Genomic DNA, 26,089 nt, shown 5'->3' with positions numbered 1-26,089 from the left:
AAAAACGACTTGTATGTGTGAATACTCAGGCTCCCCCAAACAATGACTTCTCTTGCTGTACTACTAAAAACTTTTGTTTTATTTGATCACAATTTGCTTTGTATGTCCTCAGCCCCTAGAAGGGTGGATACTGATGTTATTTGCTCAATCTCTGACCTCTTTCTTGCATCACTTTATGGGCACAATGCCATTACATTTAGCCTCTTTTTTAGCCCAGCGGACAAACCATGTTCTGTGTAAGACACTCAAAGTCTCTTGTCTGGCACCTTTAAACAAACAAACAAAGAACAAGCTGCTGTGGGTAAAGAACATCTCCCACTTTACGGTGCAGCATGGTCTTTTCCATTGGCACAACTCTTGATGTATTTAGTCTTGTTCGAGTCATACAATACATCCATTTCTTATGTTTTCAAGCCGGCTGGCTAAAGTTGGTACTTAACCTTTAGCCCTCGTGCTTATATGATGTCTATCTTAAATGCCCTGTTAGCTGTTTGTAGACGCCCTCTTTGCCCTCATCATACCACACAAACAGGATAAATGATATCCCCCTTTAAGCAGTGACTTTGTTTCGGGTGAGAGAGGACGCTGAGAATATGAGCAACTTGATAAACAGCCTGTGAACTACTTGCACCGAGAAGCAGGAAGCTCAAACTCAAATCTCCAGATGTAGAAACATGTTGGACTTTGTTTGACTATTTATCCCCTTAATGCTCCAAAGCCCCTGGTACCAACCGTTTACTCTTGTAAAGAGCCACGTGTTTGGCCACCCAAACACATTCAGTTTTACACAATCTGCCTTAATCAACACGGGTTCAAACAGCTCGTTAGAGCGGGTCAGCCGTGGTCGGTTACAGCTTTACAGCGCAGTTTATCTGAATTCCAGCAGGATTATAAAGAAGCTCAACACATTCTGGGCCCCCGACAAACACTCGTATGTATACATGCATGGTCTTTGTGGCCTTCTGACACAGTGCTATTAAGAGTCATGTAATGCCCTATTGGCCTATAAACCTGCTGAGCTTGTTCTGGCCTGGATAGAAGGGGCCTTGCCTATGGACGCTTTAATGTAAATATGAGCATCTTGGATCTTGTAAAACTGATCCACAGTTAGATCTTCGATGCAAAATGATCAATTTCTTTATGCATTTGTCCCTAAAGCTACGCTAGTTTAAATTCACAACACAGTAAGGTGTCAGAGGACCTTTTTCAGATGTTGGAAAGTAACCAATTACAAAATCTGCAGTACTGCAGTTCTTTGAATCTCTGATCAACTTATAATTTGATGCATTTTTACTGTGTTAATAACTAAAAAAGCTTATAAGCATCCATTGATATCAACTTTTTACTGATTTACTTTAAATTCCAATTGTCTTGGTAATACTTATTAACTATCTCTTAATATGTATTTTATTATTTCTTTACTTGCAAAAGAGAATTTAAGATGTTTTTTTTTACTTTAAATAGTGTGTGATGAAAATGAATACCTCCACACTATGAGATCTTCATCATTCATTAGGACCAAAAAATGTGAATTGAAATGTCACTTCCTGTAACTTTATGTTCTTATTAATGAAAATGGATCACTGTAAGTGTCCCGAACTGTCAACATTAGAATGAAAACAGTCAAATCATTAACAAAACAACAGAAAATGTATCATTGGATACATGCTTAGATCAACAAAGTCATGGAGCGTTTCTTCTTTTTGTATTGTTCTAAATTGAAAAATCTTGTTTTATAGAAGTTGAAATTAATATTTTCTGTTACCTTTCACACAGAACGATTAATTATGGATAAAGTCAGTAATCGGTCTTACAGTGCAGAGACAGTGACTATAGTAGAGTGAAGAAAGTATAAAAGATAAACACATTAATTATGTATTTAAACATGTTGATTTGTGATAATTCTCATTCTTGAGAATTATTCAGAGTGCTAAGTGCAGCTAAGAGGCTGTGGGAAACACACACACACAAACACACACACACACACACACACACACACACACACACACACACACACACACACACACACACACACACACACACACACACACACACACACAGTGACCTCTCGTCACTTGTTTTTGTTTCCGGTCTCCCCAGCAGCTCAGACCCTTCCCTTGCCTTCCCTCCCCTCTTTCTCTTTTTCTCGGCTCTCCTCGGACCACTCCAGCTCTCTCCTCTCCTCCCTGCAGTTGTGACTGTGTGTTTTCGGAGTGCGGGATGTGTTGTTCGGTGGGTTTCGCCCGCTCTCTGGGTCTGGCCCTGCTGCCTCTAGCCCTCTGCTGTATTGTGGCAAACCTGCTGCTGCTGTTTCCTATGGGAGAAACCAACTACATCAAGCAGGACCGTCTGGCAAGCTACACCTGGTACTTTGGAGGACTAGGAGGAGGGGGACTAATGGTGAGTAAAACATACTAAAACTGTAGGTCAAAATACCAGTTATTGAAACTTTAGTGGGATCATCTCTATGTTTGTTGTCTGATGAACAAAAACAAACTTTAGGTGCTGGTAATGGCTTTTGAAGCAACACCAATCACACAAACAGATCCCTTTATTTGAGTATTTATCATCAGTGTTTTGACCAGACTTGGAACAAACACACTGTAGTGTACCTTCTCTCTTCAAATTGTCAACCTTAGTATCATGGGATCTTCTTTCCTTTGAGTTTATGTGGTCTTAAGTTTGTTTCACAGTCATGGTCACGAGTTAAAAATGTGTTTACCAAATCTTACATTGTACTTGAAACTTTTTTTTCATGGCAACTAGTGATGTAGAAAAAATCTCATCATAATGTTTTTCTCTGTGATGCTATATTTTTCAGCATCTTTTCAAATACTTGAAACCCTCAAACCCAAATATTGTGCATGTATATTTCCCCTGATGTCACTGGTCCCGCGTTGTGGAACAGTGAAGACACTCATTAGACGCTAAAAGTACTCCGATTCACTCGTTCAGCTGGCGTCACGGCAAGTGGTTCTTTTTATAACTGAAGGAAATTTCTTCTCACGTAAACCAAAATGAATGAGATGCTTTCAAAGCATTTGAGCCATGTGACAGTAAAACTCACCACTGAGAGAACAACACTGTGAATCATCTCCTCCGTTCCTCTCTTGTTCACTGGTAGCAGACACAAACTCTGGTTCATGTAGTAGATACAGTGTGTGCTATTATGCAGCCTTTTTTCAAACCTATGCCTTCTTTAAATTTGCTTTTCACGTCCTTTGAATTGATTTATCTGTGGTACTCTGCACCTATTTTTAACATTTAAAACCTAAAAACACGATGATAAAGCAAGTGATGACTTGTTCCCCCTTCATAGTCGTTCAGTCTGTGTGTGTGTGTTTGCAGAACAATGGAGGGTTGTGTAAATTCACAGTTAATCCGTCTGCTCTACATGCTGCTGATCTGATGGGTTTATGCTCGGACCAAGCAGAAGGGAGTTATTCTTTTAGTTTGGTTTTGAGGAGAAACAGAGGAGAGATTGTGTTTTCCCCCAGACAAGATTAGCCCTGTTGACCAGCAGAGCACTTGTGCTGGATACACAACGATTTACTCCCTTAAAATATTTACACATTTTCTTCATAGTTTGCTTCTCCTTTGGTCCCTGAAGAAAGAGTGAAGCATTATTCAGGAATATCTCATCACATAACGAAAACAGCCGGTGGAACTGTGGGATTTTAATTTTTTATATATTTTTCATGAATCAATGTTTGGAGGGGTTACGAGGTCCAGTTGAGAAATGTCTGAGCCTTAAAATGATCCTTTTGTACGCCTGAAATTCCTCTCCTGCAAATCTTTCACAATAAAAGTTTTGAGGATTATGCCCCCTTAAATTGCTGAAAGGCTCTTAGGGCTGAGATGGGCAACTTCTGAGAAGCGAGCGAGAATAAGCCAGATTTTGAAAACAAAAAAATCCCAAAGACTCCATGAATACACGTGCACTGCCTGAGCGTGTAGTAGATGTTGGCACTAACTGTGTCCATCTTACAGTGGCCGACAAGGGAAGTCGCCCTGCGCTGGCACAAACAATTTCTATAAGGAGAAACCGGCTCCATATTCAGAAACAACACAAATTCAAACATACCTGCAAAAGTCCAAAACGAGCACAAACGATGGAGACAGACTGTGATGAAGATGCATTTAAAAGCAAACACGCTGCAAAGTCAAGAAACGAGGCAAATCAACAACACACAAACTCAGAAAAAACTGCAGCAAATCCAGAATGCTCCAGGCCTGTAGGGGGCGCTCACAACAGCTTTACCATTGAACAGAGACTACTGATGCTAACACCACAGGGATCATTCTTCTTATCTGTTATGATACATTTAAAGGACCAAAATGTACGATATCTAATAAATTAGCTAAGTAGCCAGCTCTTCAACTAAGTTGTTCAACATCTAAGTTTTGATTCCAGTCCTGAAACGGTCTGTGTTTGTATTGACCAGAGAAGGTGAGCGGTTTTAAAGCACCGCCACGCGACCGTTTTGGACACCCCTCGGTTTGCCAGGCTAACAGGAAACCAACAGGTGTCGTAGTGAAATAAGCGGGCAGATAGAAGTGATTCTACCTGAACTAAAAAGCTTTAACATTTCTCTAAAAAGCTCCACAACTAACGTGGTAAAACTAGAATAAATATTTGACAAAATGGAGAGAGGCTAGGGCAAAGAAAGGTTTCAAGACCGATGCAGAGCTGACTAAACACTTCTGTGTCCGCGACATGGCAACCTGCATGCTCATCGTCTGTATGGAGGAGGGGGCGGAGGGAGGCAGCTCTCTCCAATGTTTGAATTTGGTCTGCAGTACCAATTTTAAATGCTAGGTGTCAGAGTTCGATATTTCTCCTTTAAATTGGAGATGGGTCATTATTCTTGAATATGTGAATAGTCATTCATTTATTTTCATGCAACTTTCATCTCATCTATAAAACATTTCTTGTCTGAATGTCTTTACTGCTGGGGTTTTTAATGGCCTTGGATCATCAGATGGTGGCTGTAGCACATCTCAAAGCCAAACACATTAACTGAAAAACAATCTTTGAATAATCTTTAAATAGTTTCCAGTGACTTGTGAACAGTATTTTGGCTTGAAATGCAAATCCCTAATTAAAATCAGGTGAAAAAAGATAAAAGGTCTCCTGTGAGAGACTGTCCCTTGATTCAGTTCAGGTGAATAAAGGTCTTTCTCACATTTAATGGAATAAACAATCTGTATTTAGGTTGGTTGGCACATGTTGTATTTGATATAAAAGAAGGAGGAGGAAGAGTTTATCCTGGAGATTATGAAGCTCCTATTTTCTGTTATTACACAGTTCATGATAATCTTATTTTTTCCCCTGTGTGCTTTTTCCTTTTCTCGTGGAAATAACAAAACACTAAAAAGTCAAAGAGCAAACCGGACCCCTCATGAGAGAAATCTAACTATAGCACCCTTCCTCCCGCCCTCCCTCTGCGCTCCTGCGTCCTTTCTCAATGTGCTTCCCTCTGTATTCTCTCTCTCTCTGCCTCATCTAAAGGAGAGTGATTCAGGGTGACATCCAGGATGTGTGGTTTTTTTTTTGGTTTTTTTTTACCATGCCTATAGCTTTCTGTATGTGTGTTGATGTGTAAAAACCTTGGGAACTCCACCTCCCCAACCCCTCTGTTAGGATGTGACTTAAGGTCATCAACTGCTGTGAGAGAGTCAGCGGGACAGGAAAAAGGAGGAAAGAGGAAAGAGAGGAGGGATAGTAGGAGAGCAGATCCTTTAAACAAACACATGAAGGAGTCTCTCTTTTTCCTGCTGTTCCACATTTCATTAAGGCTCTCGACAGACTGCACATTTTATTTTATTATGTAATCTGTATTAATTGTTGATTTGAAAGGCAATAAATAAAATGTTCCCATGAGGATGTCTTCATGTCACCAGACTTTTTACGAGTGGTCAATATCTTTATGTTCTAGATGCCTTTAAATCTTACTTAAAATGCTAACGTAGCATGCTGACAGTCAACGATGGTGGTCAAAATGATTGTTGTTTTCGACAGTATGATTTAGAATATTTACTCTGTGCCATATTAATCGACAAGCAGCATAATATGTTTGAATGTGCCTGAGTACATTGGACTCTGACACTTCTTAGATTTCTGAAAGGTCACACAAATCTTCAAGTTTGTCACAATACTTTTTGTGTTTTTTTGTATTTCTTAGATGATGGTTTTTATCTAAATCAATATGATCAATAATTTTTCTAAATAACAAGAATAGGGCAGCAAATATGTATGAATACATTTGAGTGCAAAGTAGAATACAAATGGTCGCTGATGTGATGGGGAGTATTCATGAATATTCAGATAAAGGGATCTATATGTTTTTTTTTAAATTAAAGAATAAATAACGGATTAAAATGCAGTAAAAGAACTAACTTTTTGTTCTATTCTTCCAGATGCTGGTTCCAGCTGTTGTGTTCATCTCTCTGGGGAAATGTAGCTTCTGCTGGAACGAGAGCTTGATGGTAAGGGGCGTTACAAACTTTCAGTGACACTGCACATTTTCAAACCTGCAATATCTAGTGATCACCAAACACTGATTTCACAGTCTGATGCAGGATTGATGAAATTCATTCAGAGCTCTACTATTCTTGATTTTAAAAATAAGGCTTTATGGCTACAAACGGTCTTTATTCCCTCGTTACTCTTCACAGAGTTCATTTTTTCCTTCTCCTTTGTCGACACTCAGAGAATAATATTCTACAGTAGTCATTAAGCCAGCTAACACTATGTCCTTATGAGGTGGAATGCTAATGCTAATCCAGTGTTGATAATTCGACAAAGGTCCCATTGTTAGTTAACCCTCCACAAAGTAAGCTTGGCTCACACAACTTGAGCCACATGCACAGCTGCAAGTGTGGATTTCTGAATGTGTGTGTGAAGCAGCTGCCTCTGTATCTAAACTATGAACCAAGTCCACATTTCATACAGACAGACACACTCCTGCGTATCCTCTTTAATACCGTGTTGTGTGCCTGTGTTGGTCTCCAGATGTGCGGGTCAGTGCTGGCAGCTGTGATCGGACTGGTGGGGTCCTGTTACTGTTTGGTCATATCTGGGTTCACCTTGGTGCAGGGTCCCCAGTGCTTCACCTCTTTTGGATGGTCTTACCCCTTTTCAGACCAGGGGGGCAGGTATGGAGACGCTCTTTCCTAATGTGTGTGTATGTGGTGGTTATGGCAATCAAACCAATAAGGAAGTGGGCATACAGATGCATCATCTTGTAGGTTGAAACTGATAATTTCTTTCATTTTCCAAAAATTAGAGGGCAGTTTATGCACACTAGAATTCACTACAATAATGTGACACGTCTTGTAGTGCAGCACTGGCTGTTTCTGTGAAACCTTTCTTTAGTTATACTGAACCTAATAGTTCATAAAAATGGCCGAAACAGGTGCAACATTAAAAGTAAGGTCTACAGATGTGTATGTTTATTCACATCTTTTGTATTGAGTTTATAATCTTACTATACAAAACATATCTTTGCCTTTGGTCTGAACCATAGACTTTATAACAAAAGAGGACAAACACAAAGTCACCTAATGGGTGACTCAAATTTGGCATTTTAGTCGTTTAGTCTTGTTTTTTCTGGAGTCAGAAGTGACCATTTTTGGCAGCGTGATTACTCATTTCTACCACTATTGGTTTACGTGTCACTATAGTAGCACATGGTCAATCCATTCCGATCCAATAGCTTTCTATTGTACCATAATTTACTAAATAAATACCTTGCTGTTTCTGAACTCTCTCTCTCGCTCTCCATCTTACAGGTATCTCTTACAACCAGAGACCTGGTCCCGATGTCTTCAGCCGGTCAACATCGTGGAGTGGAACGTGACTCTGCTGTGTGTGTTGATAGGCCTGGCTGTGCTGGAGTTCATCATCTGTCTCATGCAGCTCGGAAGCGGTTTAGTCAACGCTGTCTGTCGGCCCTTTTGCTATAAGCAGGAGTACAGTCTTAATGCTTAGTTAGACACACACACACATTTGTATGTATACCTGCAGAGACACAAGAGCGTGTGCACACATAGGCAGTCACTCAATCCACCTGTACATGCACCTATGGGACATTTATGGGCACATGTGTACGCACAGCCTTTTTGCCTCGTGTGTGAGTGTGTGTGTGTGTGTGTGAGTACAACACAGTATTACAACGACACATAGTGCAACCACGCTTTCATGCTTTCAGTTTTCCTTTTCAAGTGGGAGAAATCACTCTTCAGCCATTGATGAGGATTGATTAAATTTCAAGGGCAACGGGTCATCAGTCCATAATGAAATTGTGTTTTTGTGTGTTTTGTGTGTGTGTGTCTTGAATAGTGAATAAGAACAGATTAATGATGCTATATTAATTTGCAACTGGTAAAAATACGCTAAACAGACCATTATGTACATAGTAATGTAGATAATAAGACAAAGACGAGCATCCAATAATAATATTAGGTATATTGGATGTTAGGTTTAATCAGTTGTGTGACACTTTTGTGTTAACTTTTTTTAAAGAGGACATATTATCCTCCTTCTCCACCTTTTCAAACAGTCCCCCTGTGGTCTAAATGAAACATCTGTGCTGTGCTTTGGTCAAAATATAACATGAATCAAGCACCAGAGGAGGTTTGTGACCCTGTATAAACCAGCTCTCTCAGAACGCTCCGTTTTGGTGTGTGTGTCTCTTTAAATGCAATGAGCCCCTCCCCCCTCACCCCGCCCCTCTCTTCCATGGGGTGTGCCGACCGGTGCCGACACAAGTTCAGCTTTGAGTTTCCATGGCAACTCGTCAGCGTGCCCCCTGGGACAAACATGGCTGCCGGAGACAACACAGGAGGGGAGGGGATTTATTTATTTTTTTTTTTACCAGAATCCCACTGTGACATCACAAGGAGAGCAAATTTGAAACGGAGCATTTTCCTCTGTGTTGTAAGACTTACGCAGACCACAAACAAAGAACTGGATTGGTTTATTTCACATTTTTTAAGGGTCGGTAGACACTCGCGTTACCCAAATATATGTTTTTGAAATACTGTAAAAGTGGATTTTTCATAATATGTCCCCTTTAAAGAACACAAAGAATTCTTTGTACCATTGATGACTTACCTAAACCGTCTGAGTTCTTAATGTCAAGGTTGCTCACTTTCTTTATTATCATTATTTACAGTATACCTCGTTGACGTCATAAAGCCAACAACTAAATTCATAAAAAGATGATACCATGATTTAAACCAGTGTCAGTAAACTAGACTACTTAAAAAAAGCCACGTATTTCTACCATCAGTATTTATGGTGTCACTACAAGTGGGACACTACTCCATTATTTTAATGATCATTCGATCCTTTAGGGATGGTTTCATTCTGTTGGCGCGAATATTTAAACACTGGACCGACTGAGGAGCATAAGCAGATGTGTGTGTTTTTGTGTGTTTATACTTTTGTCTTCAAGGACAACTTTTGTTATAAATTGTTTTTCTCTGCGTCTTTCCAATGCTAGGTCAGCGTAAACAGACATTTTATATATATTTTAGTGACATATTTTTATAATGTGTGTTTGTTTGTGTGTGCTGCCTTGAATAAAAAAATAACTATTTCCATTTTATGATTGTGCAGATGATCTTTTTTTTTCAACCTCAAATAGCAGGTGTAGACTTATATGAAGGATATTCTCAGTACAGTGGACTTAACCATTAAATCCAAAAATAGGTCATTAGTGAAATAACAAAAAGGGTTCAATACAGCACAGATGAAGGAGATCAATGCATGCTCCCCTCCCCCAAGGTGTTCCATCATACTTTGTTTTTATTTCAACCATGTTTTCCCCTACATGCCTGTATGAATGTAGCCTGCTTTCTGTGTTGTAATCAAGTCCTGGACTCAAGTGTTTGTCCTGGAGTTTCCAGAGTTGTCTTTTATTTATCTTTGCATCACGACCCAAACTGAGCAAATGTGCTCTTCAACCCTTGGAGCCGAGCCCATTTCAAGTCATTTATAAGCCGATGGCACTGTACCATTAATGTCACGATAATGTCCTGAAATGTATTTTTAGAGACACATTACATTATTATTATTTTTTTTTATTATCCACCTTTCTGATCTCTGAAAGCAGAGTACAGAAAGGTGGATATTGACCCCTATGTCAGAAAGACCTCCACGTCAGCATGTTGTTACAAAAACGCTTCCTCCATCAAACATATGAAACTATTGACTGGATAAAATAAATCTACCAAACTGTCTTCAAGTGTAAGTGTATTTGGCCCTTATTGACTTTAGATGAAACCAATTATTTAATGATTGAACCGAGAAGCAAAATACACAAACTAGATCTGAACTCTGAAATGTTTTTTTTTTTTTCTGAGGGTCTTTTCACTCGTTTGTTGTTCAGATCAAACAGCAGTATTGACTTGACCAAAAGTCAGTGTTTTCATCACAGCACAGGTAAACAATAGTGAGGTACAAGTCTGTTTATTCCTTAAATAAAGTTGGATATAAATTGTCCTCAGACTCAAGTCTTTTTATGCTTTGACAATGAAATGTGTATGTCAATGAGTTGACATACACAATCAATGAGATTCTTCTGTTCTTGTGAAATTCTGTTTGATTAAGCAGGGTGTCGGGGAGCCCTGATAGGTTGGCTCAAATCTCCTCTGTTGGTCATCAACCCCTGTGCACTACTCGGGTATTCCCAACAGTCGGTAAGCGGAGGGAGTATAAAGACTCCACCAGGGTCTAAAGTCTCTCAGACGGACTGACTGATCTGTTTGTCCTCTGCACAGCTTGTCTTCCTCATTATCATCTGCTGGATAACATACAGACTCATCTTCCTCTGTCGGTCTCTCTACCCAAAATGCTTCCTTTAGGGTTAGGCAGGGTGTTGCTGCTGTGTTGTGTCGCAGCGTGTGCGTCCGGGGAGTTGAGAGGGTATTTCTTTCGGATCGAGGAGATACCTTGGAACTACGCCCCGACTGGAATGAACGTCATCCAAAACCGCACCCTGCTGGAGGACGAGTGAGTAGGAGCACAGTGTGATGTCTTGATTATGTTGGAGTCGGTCGTTGAGACCCTTGGAGCTGATCCAAAACGCAGGAACAAGACTCCTCTTTGGCGCCAAGAAAAGAGACAAAATATCTCCTTTATTTGCCTCCATTTCAATGTGATTCTTTGAATGTTTTAAATCACTGTATGGCTTGGTAACACATTATAATCTACAATTTCCTCTACTACTCCACCCTCAGGCTAACTGACCAATTAACAGTTTGCACATGTTTGCAATTAAAAAGCATGGATGTTTTTTTTAGCATCTTAAACTTATCCTTATCTTAAATGTATCAAAACCTATTGGAAGTTTTTCAACATATATTATAAAAAAGGGCCTTCATTTTAAAAAAAATCAAAGTGTGCATTTAAAAACACACCGACCTTTCCTCTTGGACAGCGAGGTATGGTTCTGTTTATTCTATCTCTTGTGCTCTGTACAACAAAAAGCCCTCTACGTCTTTAAACTGACCTGCTAAGTCAACTTTTTAATATTTATTGAACCTTTATTTTGCTATTTGGTGAGCATGTCTTTAAAATAGGATTTACTCATAAACAAACTGACTGGATTTTCACATTAAGAGCACAGCATGTTTAATTAAGTATAATTAACAAATTGCCATATATGGATAAGACCGGGAAGTTAATGCTTGGCAATAAAGGCCAATAACTAAATGTATTAAAAATATGATTACATTGAGTTCGTTATCCTGGTTTTGATTGTATTTGGGATTTTGGTGTTAACATGCACACAGAGAAATCTGGTTATATATATTTCCTGAGACATGATAAAGACTAGTATCAGTATCAAGTCATTGCCCCTTCTTTGGTTCTGATTTTTGTAACATGTATAAGTAGTAATGTGTCTTCAGTACTTTACAATATGAATTGACTTGCTCCACCGTGCGTGTTCACCAACTACAGCCAGTAACAGGTTTTTGAAAATATTTAAACTGTACTTTATGAAAGATTAATAAACACAAACTCACATAGCTAATTCTCTCTCTCTGTAGAGACGCCGCCGTCTTTTTAAAGCGAGGCCCCAATCGGATCGGCCAAACCTACAAGAAGGCTGTGTATAAGCAGTACACTGACAGCACCTACAGGACAGAGATCACCAAGCCGAACTGGCTGGGCTACCTGGGACCTCTCATAATGGCTGAAGAGGGAGACATAGTGATCGTCCACCTGAGGAACTCGGCATCTCGACCCTACAGTATTCACCCACATGGACTCAACTACAGCAAAGGCAATGAGGGTGAGGAATTATTCAAATAATGCAGACATCTGTGCATGGAAAGATGATACCCAGAGAACAAAGTAATCAGTTATTCCTACATAATAAAAGCTATGTCTATGAATATGTCAAAATAAAGTCCACTACTGAACTTTCAGGCCTCTGCACAAATCAAGTTAGCTCCCTAGCATGCTACTGCTAACGTAACAATGGCTGCACTGAAACTGTATTCACATTCTGTTTGGTCCAATTATTAGTATAAGATGAAACATTTCAGAGATAGTCTACATTACTTACTGACAGCAGCTCTGACAATTTTAACACGGCTCTTTACAGATGAAACAGGCATGGTTGTTAGCGCACACCCTTCTTACAGGCCTCTGTTAAGACAGGTTGTCCTTAATGAAGTTAAATGGCAAAAACAAGCAGCTCCAGTACGACTCCAGGGGCAGATATTGAACGTCCATCAAACTGAACAACCGCTGTCTTTCATTTAAATACAAAACACAGAACTGGCTTTAAAACAGGAGGCAGCAGGGATTGGTTACTTCTCTGTAGCGTGCGCTTGTATGAAGCTTTTCTTGCTTGCCAGGTGGGCAGTTCCTTTAGTATGTGATGACACATGAAACACTTAAAGGCTTTATATGCGAGTATAAAGTATATCCTCTGAAAATAACTCTGTGAGTCATGACTGTCTACAATGGATGTAACACCCGAGTCCCACTGTCTGTGAAGTTTTCAGAGTTTTCAGAGTCCTATCTTCACTTTGTTTACATCGCCGGGACGGCCGGCTGACTCCTCCCCTCACGTATATTTCATATTGTAACTATCTTATATCCACCAATGCTGCTGTATAATATACCAGTCTTATCTGTTATCCTCTGCACCAGCTTACCGTATTACCTTACTACCATATTGCACTATATGCCTATTCATGTTTGTAGTGCACCTTTGTTGCTCTTTTGCACCTTTTTGGTTAGAACGCCGAATACATTTTGTTGTCTCTGTACTTGTACTCTGCATAATGACAATAAAGTTGAATCTAATCTAATCTAATAAAAGTTGTTTAATTGAGGGACTAGAGAAAAGAAGAATAACATACTGTACTCACTGCTTAACTGTGTTTCTAGATCACGCTCATTTCAGGTAAATTTACATGCAGTGTGAAGATACGAGCAGAATAAAGATCGCTAGCATTAGCATGCTAACACAACAATGCAGCGCGAGTTGTTTTGGTTTCATGCTGGTGCTCAAGGGCGACATCTACTGGATCAAAAAAAGCATATAAAGCCTTTAATACAGAAATTGTGGCAATTTGAGAGCAGTGCAGAAGACCGGCCACTGAAACTCGAGGGAATTCTTTAATTTTCTATTTGATAATTGAAACATTTTGTTTACGTCTGAAAAAAATGGAAAAGCGTTTCACTTTTTCATTGTGATAGATGTTTGATCTCGGTTTGTTTTTAACGCTTGTATCTTTCCCTCTATAGGGGCACTTTACCCTGACGGGACCGGTCCTGAACTGAAGACTGACGACTCGATCGCTCCAGGTGCAACAAAAATGTATCAGTGGACCCTCCCAGAGTCACACAGCCCGGCATCAGACGATGGCAACTGCATGACCAGATTCTACCACTCCCATGTCAATGCACCGAAAGACATCAACTCAGGACTCATAGGACCCCTCGTTGTTTGTAAGAGAGGTACCTAAACCTTTTGTGTACACAGACGGAATTAAGTCTATTCAAACTTGAGCTAGTCACTATATTTATTCTGCTGCTCTGTAGCCAAGACAAAAAAGTATATCTATTATTATAATCATAAATTACACTTAACTCTAACTTTTTGCTGATAAAAAAATCTGTACCGGTACCTTATCATCCCTCTGAGTGCAGGAATTTTAACACATGAAGAAAGGGACAATCTGCAAAATTACCAAAAGCCGGTCTCAGATTTAACCTGAATTAAGCTACATTTTTTGTCTGTCACCTGATGAGTCAAGTTGACACAATTCAAGACAGATTTGGTTGGGAAATATCTTTTTTGGTTCATACCCCCAAAAATTGTTAATGAATATGTATTTTCACAATATTCATTTAGTAAATTCAAAGGCCGTGAAGTGAACTTTTGGGACAAACTTTAAAGCTGTTTGAAATAATTTCATACTCAACATAGACTTACCAAAGCCAAACAGCTGCCATTATTGTCTGAACATGAACTAACTTACAACGCTGTTAAATAGCAAACTGGACTAAATTTTGTGGGGGAAATAACTGAAAAAGTCTCTAAATTTGGAAGATGTGTTTCCAGATAAAGTCATGTCAATAATAACAAGACCTGTATTGAGAAAATGGATTAAAGTTAAATAGATACTTTATTGATCCCGAGGGAAATTCAAATGTCAAAGGATTGTTGATGGACGGCTTGCCTCCCCCCACCCACTTGCTCCCTATCCCTCTTCCTGCATTTTATCCCATCTCTCCCCCTATCCCTCTTCCTGCATCTTATCCCATCTCTCCCCCTATCCCTTTCCAAGCCCGGCGCAGTCTAGGCCTGTGAAGGCTGTTTCGTCATGAGCCGGGGATCCAGCCGAAGATTTCTGCCTTTTAATAAGACAGTTTTTTCTTACCACTGTAACTTTTGCTGCTTTGCTAAAGTGCTCATGATGGATAGGCCGGATCTTTGTAACATAACAATGAGTAAGGTCTTTTACCTGCTTTTTGTAACATAACAATGAGTAAGGTATTCTACCTGCTTCTTGTAAAGTGTCTCGAGATAACACTTGTTATGAGTTGACGCTATACAAATAAAAATTGATTGATTGATTGATTGATTGAAATGAAGTGCCCCGAGTGTGTTTTGCCCTCATAACATCAACGCACATGTTTCTTAAAGCTGCTCTCATTTCCTGTTTAGGAACTCTGGACTTATACGGAGACGGTTCAGGAGACTATCTGTACGCTCTGCTGTTCATGGTGTCGGATGAGAACTTCAGCTGGTACCTGGATGAGAACATCAGGACGTACATCACGAATCCTGCCAGAGGTCTGAAGGAAGACGAGGATTTCATTGAGAGCAACAAAATGCACGGTGAGTGGGGAGTTAACACATCCACCTGCAGATACCCGTCTACATACTGTACATAGACTTTAACTGAGTGTGTATTTCAGGTATAAACGGTTATCTCTATGGTAACCTGCCGGGACTCAGCATGTGCCAAGGAAACAAGATCTACTGGCATATGTTTGCCTTAGGCAACGAGGTAAATATTGTGATTTGACACAGAACATTTTATCACACTAACAGTCAAATATCTCGTCTTTTCCAAAGTTTTCCCTTTTGTAAAATAACGCTAGTTGTACATAGTGCAACAGGGTTTTCCTGTGGCGTCAATCTATGTTAAGACGACAAAAAATAAATGAAACAACTAGGTCTTAATTCAATGGATTGAAAAGCGTGACTCCACAGGGTCAGAGTAAAATCAGACAGATTTATTTTCAGTCTGGTTCTGTACACAAGAAGTCCAATCACACAGGCAAACAAGTCCAGAGGAGCAGGAAGAGGCAGGTGATACATAAACTCTCAAGGAAACTGATAGGAAGAGGTAACACGAAGGATAACACAACAAACTGGCAACGTGAGGGATTATATACACACAGACAATCAGTGAGACGCAGGTGGGTTCAATCAGGGCGGGGCTGACACACAAGGCGGGAAACACAAGGAGACAAAGGTAAGTGACAAAATAAAACAGGAAATGAAAAAAATACAAAAAATAACATGACCAAACAAAAATAACTTGGCATCAGGACGGAGGGTCACTTTGTTTTCCTGAGTGGGCCTGAATACTGACATCATGGTAAAGTATGCTCTTTAGACCAGTGGTTCTCAACTGGCGGGTCGGGACCCAAAAGGGGGTCGCAGAGCTGTTTTCAGTGGGTCACGGATGTGTGCCTGGAAGAAAAAATGCTGCCAAAAAGTAAATGAAGCCCTTTTTTAAAAACAAGGTTTGTTTCATTCAGTTCCTTTGTACCGTCTGAAGTCCAAACGGCACACTTTTTTGTTAACTTAAAACAGATTGATTGAAAAATATAAGAAATTCGGGTCGTGATTTTTCATGAAGGAGTAGTTGGTGGGTCCTGAGGTTCGACCAGTTGAGAACCACTGCTCTCGACCACAAGGTTTCCTCCCAGTTGCTGGGGCTCAAACTGAAGGTCTTTGCAGAAAACGTTGAATTTCCAAAGTTAACCCTCATTTAGTAGATTAAAAAAAATACATGATTTCAGTTCAGAACTTAAAAAGAAAAAGTCTTTCCACTAAATGAACCCCTTTTGTTATTAGGTTTTTTTTTTTAAAGCTTACATGTGAAGCACGTGAACCATCAGCTGAATCGATATTTGATGATTTCAATCTAAACGTCGACAACAGGTGGACATGCATTCAGTCCATTTCCATGGCCAGATCCTGACCACTCAGAATCACCACACAGACACCATCAGCCTCTTCCCCGGCTCCAGCACTACAGCTGAAATGGTCGCTGACAACGTCGGACACTGGCTGCTGACGTGTACAGTCAATGACCATCTGATGGGTGAGCTCTACAGCCTTCGCTCTTATTTCACACAGTCACTGTACTGGATAAACATTTCTACTGCTTGTTGTGGTGTGAGTTTCATTTCCTGTTTTTGTTCAGCTGGAATGCAGGCTATATTTGAGATCAAGAAGTGCTTCCCTAACGTCCATAAGCCCCGCCCACACGGCGAGCTCAGACAGTATTTCATTGCTGCTGAAGAAGAAGTGTGGGACTACGCTCCTACGATACCCACTGAGGGGTCTGTTATTCAATACACGCACACACATTTCCACAGAACAGTCGCTGTAACGTTGCTGAAACACATTTCAGTAACATAAATATTTCTGTTTATTCTTTTGTGCGTGCAGAGAAGCTGACATGTTCGTGACCAGAGGACGAAATCGAATAGGAAGCCGCTATAAGAAGGCACGCTACGTGGAATACACTGACAGCACCTTTATGACCAAGATGCTACGCAGCCCAGAGGAGCTACACCTTGGAATTCTGGGTAATCCAGGCTGGGGTGGAGATGGTCAAATTTCAGAAAAATGGGTGGGAGAAATGTTCTGATCCTTTAATCAAGTTAAAGTACCATAGCATACTCTGTTACAAGTTCAGTCCTACATTAAAGTAAAGTATGTAAGCAACATAAGGAAACATCCAAACTAAAGGTATGCAATGTATTAAAAATACTATCATGCAATAAAATCAGGATAATACTGATTCACTTTCGTTGAGCTGGAGCTCATTGTAAGCCTTTATTTTGAAAGGTCAGGGTTAATGTTCCTGATGGGGTCTCCCTGCTGATTATTTTGTTGATTGAAGATGGATTGTTTGGTTTCTTAATCATCATCATAAGTGTACTAACCCTAAAGATTCAATGACTGAATCTGAAGTAAGAAAAGTCTCACATGTGACACTTTGAGCAGGAAATGTTTTTGGAAATAATTTTAGAGGAGTTAAAAGCACAATATTTCTCTCTAAAATGAAGAGAAGTGTGAGGACATAACAAAAAAACTTAAATACATTTGTACTTAATTGCAGCACTCAGGTTATAAAAAATTGTTTCCAGGGTGAAAAAGAGTTGTGTGTAAATGTTTTACTTTGACGTGGAGAAAAACAAATACATTTGTTAGCTTAAATAGATGCCATTTAACTTTTGGAAGTGCTTTAACCTGAGTGCTTCAAAAGCTGCTACATGTCTTCAAAGTTTATTAAAACAGAAAAACAGCAAAGAATAAAATATCAACCTGTTCAGTGACAAAGTCCTGAAGTTTTACTTTCTGAGCCTCTGACATCATCATTGATGAAGGATTGATTTTACTTCCACTTCCCCTTAAGCTTATTGATAAAGGACCAATATATGTTTCAGAAGTTACAGAAATCTTTCAGACTGAACATTTCATACACCACACATGTTTGAAGTATTTCAGCAGGATCTCATCTACAGTATGTACCATCAACTGGTCTTTGTTGAAAGTGTTCAGTAAATGAACATCTCTCTTCCATGTCTGCAGGCCCGGTGCTGCGAGCGGAAGAAAAGGACACGATCAGCGTAATGTTCAAGAACAAAGCCAGCCGGCCTTACACCATGCAGCCACATGGTGTCCAGTACAACATCGAGCACGATGGGACGCTCTATTACAACGAACTGGAAGGTTAACACGTGCACATACCGCACACCAAACTGTTATTTTTAAACACATGGAAAGATTCCTCAACTTTGGAAATCCCTCCATCTTTTCTCTTTTCTCTCCTCAGAGTCCTACACAGACAAAAAACTACGAGAGCTAAATAGACAACCAAGTGCGTTAAAGCCTCAGTGACATGTTCTATTCTAAGTAAGCATCTATAATAACATATAATAACAAACTCTCTTTTATTCAAATGTTTGTATTCAGGAGTGGTGACCCCTCCCCCGGCTGCTCTGGTCAGACCCGGGACGGTGCACACCTATGAGTGGACGGTGCCCGTGGGTGCTGGTCCGACACAGGGTGAGGCCGACTGTCTGACATATATGTACTACTCCGGAGTGGATCCTGTTAAAGACACCAGCTCTGGACTGGTCGGGCCGCTCCTCGTCTGTCGGCCCAGATCACTCAGGCGTCGAGTACAGGTGAGAATCGAGCATCAGACACTGAATTCACGTAGGAAGATAAATAAGTGTCAACACGATGCTGATCGAAAGAACAGAACATCATTAAAAGAATCACAGAGTCGGGAGACATCTCCGTGTGCAGGGGACAAGGTCATAAACCGAGATTTGGGTGGCGGTGATGTTCGGGCCTTCAGACTGCACTGGATTAAAAACAGACAGGATTCTGTTTCTCTTCAGAAACTATTGTGTGTGAACAAAGGTCATCGATGCATTCACAAATGCGATCTGAAACTCTACCATGCAGAGGGTAAAACCGTATATAAATCAGATCCAGAACTGTGCTTGACCCGGGGCCCAAGGTCCAGCAAATCTTCACACTCTTGTTTACATCTACATTTAGGATTGTGGGAAAATTTGAGGCTGTAAAGGGGAAGTAATAATAGTTTTTTGATTCAACATCTGGACACAAACACGACTACAAATACATGATAATGTTGCTCTACACATGCTACATGTATAAAGGATTTTGATGTACTCTTTGTCAGTGTCGTAGTATTTGAATTATAGCTGCAGGTTTAAAAAACCAGAAGTATAAATGTGACCATCAAGAAAATAAAGGCTTAAAGTTCTGTTTGGAAATCACAGAAAAAGAACGACAGCTAGTTTTTAAAGCCAAGAGGTCTAAAAGAAACCACAATACAGATCATTTCCTCTTTATTTTGTCTTTCCATTCTTGTAGAAAAACTATGAGAAAGAGTTCCACCTGATGGCTACAGTGTTTGATGAGAACCTCAGCTGGTATCTGGACGATAACATTAGGACCTTCGCCACTGCTCCAACCACTGTTAACAAGGAGGAAGAGGGCTTTATAGAGAGCAACAAGATGCACGGTGTGTAGGAGACAAATATCCAAACACAGATCATAAGGAGGCTCATATCAATCGAGACGTGAACTCTTCATCTCCAGGAAAGAAAAGGCTTTTTTTTTTCCCCCCTGAATCATTTTCCGAGATAATAACTTAATGTTTTTTTTTGCTCTTTTAGCCATCAATGGATTTGTGTACAGGAACCTCCCAGGCCTGACCATGTGCAAGGCAGATAAAGTAACGTGGCACCTCTCAGGACTGGGTTCAGAGCAGGACATCATCAGCCTCTACTTCGAGGGAAACCGCTTCATCTATCGCCAAAACAGACGAGACACCATCAGCGTCTTCCCACACATCTCACGCACTGTCACCATGGAGCCAGACAGCATGGGTATGCACCTCTCTGCACGTATGCAAAACCCTCAGTGACACATTTTAGATCTTCCAATTTCTTCTACTTCTCTTTAGACAAAACAAAAACCCACACAGCTTTGAGAAACTGAGTTTTAGGGACTGATAGCTCTGCTAAATATGCTGCACATCTGACGCAGGGAGGATTTAAGTTGAAAGGCCCGGGGGGGGGCATGACCTCCTGACATGAAGGCATAGAACTTACAGATCAGCGTTTTTCTTCATGCATTTATTTTTGATCATGTGTCATTTATGTATTTGCATTTGAATACAGTTGTTTCGGCGTTTTTCAGCACATTCCTTTCCTTTGCAGCACCTTTCAGCTCTTACATTGTTTTGGACTGTTGCCTCTGCTTTTGAATTTACGTCGTCCCTGTATTTGCTGCACATCATTTTGGCCATTGCAGGTCGGTTTGCCCCTTGTCGGCCACCGTAGTTACCGTCTTTACACACAAACAAATCTACAAACATTTATTAAAAAAAAGGTTAAAATGGAAAATAGAACATCCACGCTCAATGAAAACTGTGATAGGCTGGTTACTGACTTTAATTGTTAAGCATGCTTTTAAAGTTTCAGGTAAAATTAACAGTATGTGCCTTTAAATCTCAGATGATTAAAGGTTGAAATGCATGTTTGTTTTCAGTTCGGTTATTTGTGTGTTTCAGGTCAGTTTGAGGTGGTCTCAGCGACTTTGACTCATTACCGTGCTGGGATGAGAGCCAACTACACGGTGCAGAAGTGCAGCGTTTTTCAGCGGCAGGGTGAGACGATGTTGCATTCAAAGACGTTCTACATCGCTGCCATGGAAACCACCTGGGACTACGCTCCAAACCGCACCTTCGAGACTGAGGCGTTCCGCGGCCAGGAGAGGTACGGCACGACCTGCACAGGTGCTGCGGCTAAGTTTGAAATGGCAAAAAGCTGGTTTTAAAGGGCTGATGTGAAATACCTCTTATCTCATACTCTGAAGAAACAACTGAAGGATTTTTGTAATGTGTCTCGTTACTATCGGCACACACTCTACACTGTTATGTCGAAATTTAAAAATATTCACAATTTATGTCTTGCTTTTTTTGATTATCTCTAGCGATTTGTATTATGTTGCTACCAAACAGATTTAAAAACAAGGTTAATGCAAAAACATTTAAATGGAAATGGTTGTGCATGCTCAAACACACATACACATGATGTCGTCGTTCCAGGGTGAACACAAGCACACATACAAAACCATATGCTAAATAAGCACGTCTCCCTTCTCGTCTGCAGTCCTGCCGCCGTCTTCCTGGACCAGCAGGGCGGCTTTATAGGCTCCCGGTACAAGAAGGTGGTCTACCGCCAGTTCACCAATGACAAGTTCACCAAACAGGTGGACAGAACAGCTGATATGGAACACCTGGGCATTCTGGGTAAGGCCGTCAGGCTGCAGAAATGCATAAAAGTGTGACTATATTGTAGAAGCTGTTGTTAAGATAGTTTGTGATTAGTCCTGTTCTAACAACTCTTTCCCCTCTCTCAGGTCCGATGATTAATGCCGACGTGGGAGACAAGGTGAAGGTGGTTTTTAAAAACATGGCGACCAGGCCTTATTCCATCCACGCTCATGGAGTGAAGACAGACACTCCTGATGTTTACAACACACCACCAGGTACAGAGAAGCAGGGAAATCAATGAGCACAGAAAACTCCACAACAATGCTTTGTTAATGAATGTTTTACAACCTTAATAAGTGCAATACTTATCTGAGAGTGTCAGAGGACTCAACCCTGATAACCCAAATGCCTGTGTATTAGTCGGTGTCAGTAGAATCTGTCCTTCATCGCAGCTGTACCAGACTGTGTCTAACTTCAGTTTTCCTTTCAAAGCATGTATAATATAAAATGTTTTTTCCCAGGTGAGACTCACTCATACTACTGGTACGTCACAAAGAAAACAGGACCGACCACAGAGCAGGAGGAGTGCTCTGTGTCAGCATACTACTCAACTACTGACGTTGCCAAGGTATGCTTTGAATCATAAGCACACACACACGGAGGACGGGGGAAAAGTGTTGTTGTTATAAAAGCATTTCACTTGATGTGTAAATGCTTCAACTTCTGCTGATTTATTCTCTATTCACGCGAGGCATTTAAAAACACCTTTGTTGCCTCTCTTCTCATGTTTCCCAAAACATCACAATATGAATATTATATATGTGCAGTGGAGAGGGATACATTGAAGACTGTCTATGCGTCTATCCTGCTCTTGTGATCCTGTCAGGAAACAATGCAAATGTTTGTGTGTGATGTTGTATAATACACATATTCTTTATGAATGAGGTGGTGGTACTTTTGACGCAGGGGAAGACGCCTGTACTCTGTTACCTTATGGACTATGTAGCCCCTAGATTTTGACTTTTGAATCTTTTTAATGTCCCCCCTACTTACAGTTCCTTTTGGTTTTTAGATTTTTATTAGGGCAGTCAAAATAACACTTTCATTTTGATTAATTTATCACAGAAAAAGACAACGCGTCAGAAAATCTATGCTTTTTTATTGCACACTGACTGGTAGAAAAAGTGCCCACGTATTAAAGCTTCCTGTTGGGAGTTGTCCCTGACAAAACCTAACTCATCCTAATGTTATGATCTTAAAGGTTTTTAAGTGGACCCAAAAGCAAGACCGGAAAACAGGGTGGTGGGTGGAGGGGTATTTATTGACGTGAGGCTGGTGAAGGCTGGTGAGGCTTGAATGAGAGGCTGGGTGGTGAGGCGCTGGAGCACGTTGGTTGGAGGCACCGGGGGAAAAAAGAAGACAAGGGAATAATTAGTGACAGGTATCCAAAGCACAAAAAAAGTTTACTGATACTGAGCAGCCGATCTACGACGGTGTAGGCGGAAATAATCTGGCAGGTTGGGAGAGGTGAACCAGGGTATAAATGCTGCAGCCGGTGATTACAGATGACGAACAGGTGAGTGATTGCAGCGAGCTCCAGCTCCAGCCAATAAGCCACGCCCAGCCTCTGAAAGAACAAAAACACAAGCACCAAACAAGGAAAAATACACAGAACTGTCCAATCACCACACCTAACCTTGAGCCCAGCCTCTGTTTACAATCTACTTATTTAAGGTATGGGGATACTAGGTGTTAACCCCTAGAATGAAGGAGGGCACCCCCTCTCCATGATGTGAGATGAACAAGATCTAACACACACACACACACACACACACACACTTATGTCATCTTCTACCTTCCAGGACCTTTACAGCGGTCTGATTGGTCCGTTGGTGATCTGCCGCCGGAGCTGGGCCAGGTGAGTGCTTCTCCCAAACCACTCCTTATTCACTTTACCATTAACTTCTGTGATCTCCATGGCTTCACACGGCAGGTGGATGTTTTATAAATTTGCTGTTCTACATTTCACAACGCGTACAGTAGACGTGCTGTGCTGGAGTTTTAAAAACCTGCGTTGCTTTCAGGTCTTTAGGAATGAAGAAAGAAGTGGAAGAGTTTGCTCTGCTCTTCCTGGTTTTTGATGAGAACGAAAGCTGGTGAGTACAATCAAGACGTGTTACTTTAAACCATACATTTGAAGACCTTTTTAAATTGTTAATATATTTAAGTGTTATTTGAATAGTCAACGGTTTGAATTGATCATTTTTATAATCGGGGAACTGGTTCAATTTGAAACAGCTCATTTTACAACTGACTGTATAAATCACAACCAGTGTACCTTCCTTAAATCTTCAAATGGTGTCAGTAGACTTCACTTTATTTATAGCGTACAATATTTGGCTAATGAATACTCTTGTGCTTCCAGGTATCTGGATGAAAACATCAGGACTAACATCAGAACCCCTCGAGCAAACCTGAAGGATGATGAAACCTTTATAGAGAGCAACAAGATGCACTGTGAGATAAACACAAAATGAACTGAGCATCACTTTGACATTCTGCTGCTTCATCTAAAGACATCTCACCACGTGTGTGTTTGTGCTTCTCAGCCATCAATGGGTTTATGTATGCAAATGTGAATGGTCTGAACATGGAGGTGGGCGATAAGGTGTACTGGTACCTGATGGGAATGGGCAGCGACGTGGACATACACAGCGTACACTGGCACGGACACATGGTCGAATATAAGGTAGATAAGACAAAACAAAACATGCTACGCTGACCTTCACGGTCACACATTTTACAAACATGTTCTACACCGACTCTTCTCTCTCTCCAGCTGGGTGGAGGTCCCCATCGGACTGATGTGTATGAACTGTTTCCAGCCACCTTCCAGGTAAAACCTCAAATCATCCCGACTTCATTCAGAATGTTTTTTTTTTTTTACCTGTCTTTTGCTAAATCATAGATCTAGGTATCCTAGAAGAGTCATTATTTGGAGTTTTCAGGGGATTTGAATAAGTTTTATACATTGAAAACAAACAAACGGGGGCGCCGCTACCCTAGTGGTTAAAGCGCGCCCCCATGTATGGAGGCGGTGGTTCTCCAAGCTGGTTTGAATTCAAGGTGTGGCTCCTTTCCTGCATGTCATTCGACTTTGGAACAACCTGCCTGAGGAGATAAGTCGGGCAGAGTCAGTGGCATCTTTTAAATCACTTCTTAAAACTCACTTTTATAGACTTGCTTTTATGTGATTTCTCCTTTAAAGATCTTTCCCTTCCTTTTATTAATTTTATTGCTTTTAACCTTTTTATCTTTCTCTTCTTTAAATGTTTTAGCCTTTAAATGTTTCCCTTCCTTTTATTCATTTTACTGCTCTTAGTCTTTTTAAATTCCGACTCCTTTTATCGTTTAACTCTCCCGCTCTCTGTCGCTTTATTCATTTAACCAATGTCCCGTTTATCCCTTCTTTTTATCTTCATTCTGTGTTTACAGCCTGTGATGTGATGTCGTCCCACTCTCCCTCAATTTTAATTTTGTTCTCTCCTGATTGATTTTAAACTAATTTTCCTTCACTGTACTGAACTGCCTCTCCATACCTGCCTGTTGAATCTTATTCCTGTTATTTGCATTTTTACAATTTTGCCCTCTCTGTTGATCTCTGTTCTGTTGTCGTGTTGCTGTATTTGTCACAGCACTTTGTAAACATTTGTTTTTAAAGGTGCTGTATAAATAAAGCTATAATTCCCCACTCTCTCTCTCTCTCTCTCTTCTCTCAGACAGTAAAGATGCGTCCTCAGTATCCTGGCACTTGGCTTCTGCACTGTCATGTTACTGACCACCTCAAAGGCGGCATGGAGGCGTTGTATACCGTCAATTTAAAAAGTAAGAAAAGTCTATAAGAAAAGAAAGAAAATGCCATTGCAGGTCGGGTTGGCCACCGTAGTTACCGTCTTTACACACAAACAAATCTACAAACATTTATTAAAAAAAGGTTAAAATGGAAAATACAGCTTTAAGAACATCCACGCTCAATGAAAACTGTCTGGTTACTGAAGTTAATTGTTAAGCATACTTTTAAAGTTTCAGGTAAAAGAAAGAAGAAAAAATTCACACTGTGAGAAATAACAAGCGAGGCTATTGAGGATGCTGTGCATGAAATCATACGTTTGTTTCCTCTGCACAGAAAAGAAGACGGGGCTGATTGGCTGAACCGTGGAGGAAAAAAACGAATCCGGAGAGTCCACCTGAAATAAACGCTTTGATATGTTTTGACGACAGAGAAAACTGTAAGACGGCAAAAATAAAGAAAGAAACATGAAAACTGAAGGTTGCTGCTTTTAAGGCTTCATGTGACTTTTTAATGTGTGAGTGTAATAGCATCAGTCAGGCAGCAGGGGGCACTAAGGCCTGGGAATAAGCAGTCATTGTACAGCTGCCAGGCTTTAAAGAACCAAAACAATGAGTCAAACTTGTGAAGATTAGT

General features: G+C 40.5%; 2 protein-coding genes across 3 annotated transcripts; both read left to right on the top strand.

The window, feature by feature from the left end:
* The first annotated feature begins 2,084 nt into the window (after positions 1-2,084).
* Positions 2,085-9,620, top strand: tm4sf18 (transmembrane 4 L six family member 18). Its single transcript, XM_061034454.1, has 4 exons — positions 2,085-2,400; positions 6,421-6,489; positions 7,016-7,158; positions 7,795-9,620. Exons 1-4 carry the CDS (start codon positions 2,221-2,223, stop codon positions 7,991-7,993), a joined length of 591 nt encoding a protein of 196 aa, XP_060890437.1. The 5' UTR covers positions 2,085-2,220; the 3' UTR covers positions 7,994-9,620.
* A 1,117-nt stretch (positions 9,621-10,737) lies between these two features.
* Positions 10,738-25,739, top strand: cp (ceruloplasmin). 2 transcript variants are annotated; one of them, XM_061034451.1, is made up of 24 exons: positions 10,740-11,020; positions 12,061-12,305; positions 13,775-13,987; positions 15,201-15,374; positions 15,455-15,546; positions 16,713-16,875; positions 16,978-17,116; positions 17,226-17,365; positions 18,375-18,515; positions 18,619-18,663; positions 18,759-18,973; positions 19,695-19,845; positions 20,000-20,212; positions 20,899-21,103; positions 21,500-21,639; positions 21,750-21,878; positions 22,125-22,231; positions 23,466-23,521; positions 23,688-23,759; positions 24,029-24,120; positions 24,213-24,352; positions 24,443-24,499; positions 25,383-25,497; positions 25,693-25,739. In XM_061034451.1, the coding sequence occupies exons 1-24, from the start codon at positions 10,860-10,862 to the stop codon at positions 25,722-25,724; spliced, it is 3,237 nt and encodes a 1,078-aa protein (XP_060890434.1). In that variant the 5' UTR covers positions 10,740-10,859; the 3' UTR covers positions 25,725-25,739. The 2 variants fall into 2 exon arrangements, 1 of the variants encoding a protein (XP_060890434.1); XR_009672240.1 differs by lacking the exons at positions 24,029-24,120; positions 24,213-24,352; positions 24,443-24,499; positions 25,383-25,497; positions 25,693-25,739 and having other exon boundaries at positions 10,738-11,020; positions 23,466-23,596.
* The last annotated feature ends 350 nt before the right edge of the window (positions 25,740-26,089 follow it).

The sequence above is a fragment of the Labrus mixtus genome, chromosome 3 (assembly GCF_963584025.1).
Source record: "Labrus mixtus chromosome 3, fLabMix1.1, whole genome shotgun sequence".
In the NCBI taxonomy this organism is placed as follows: domain Eukaryota; kingdom Metazoa; phylum Chordata; class Actinopteri; order Labriformes; family Labridae; genus Labrus; species Labrus mixtus.
Note: the sequence above shows the minus strand (reverse complement) of the source record. Positions and strands in the feature narration are given on the sequence as shown.

Coding starts and splice junctions, on each gene's coding strand:
- cp (XM_061034451.1), top strand. CDS start 10,860: ATGCTTCCTTTAGGGTTAGGCAGGGTGTTGCTGCTGTGTTGTGTCGCA. Junction 16,876..16,977: donor AGTCAATGACCATCTGATGG/GTGAGCTCTACA, acceptor GTTTTTGTTCAG/CTGGAATGCAGGCTATATTT. Junction 24,500..25,382: donor TGTTTCCAGCCACCTTCCAG/GTAAAACCTCAA, acceptor CTCTTCTCTCAG/ACAGTAAAGATGCGTCCTCA.
- tm4sf18 (XM_061034454.1), top strand. CDS start 2,221: ATGTGTTGTTCGGTGGGTTTCGCCCGCTCTCTGGGTCTGGCCCTGCTG. Junction 6,490..7,015: donor GCTGGAACGAGAGCTTGATG/GTAAGGGGCGTT, acceptor GTTGGTCTCCAG/ATGTGCGGGTCAGTGCTGGC. Junction 7,159..7,794: donor TTTTCAGACCAGGGGGGCAG/GTATGGAGACGC, acceptor TCCATCTTACAG/GTATCTCTTACAACCAGAGA.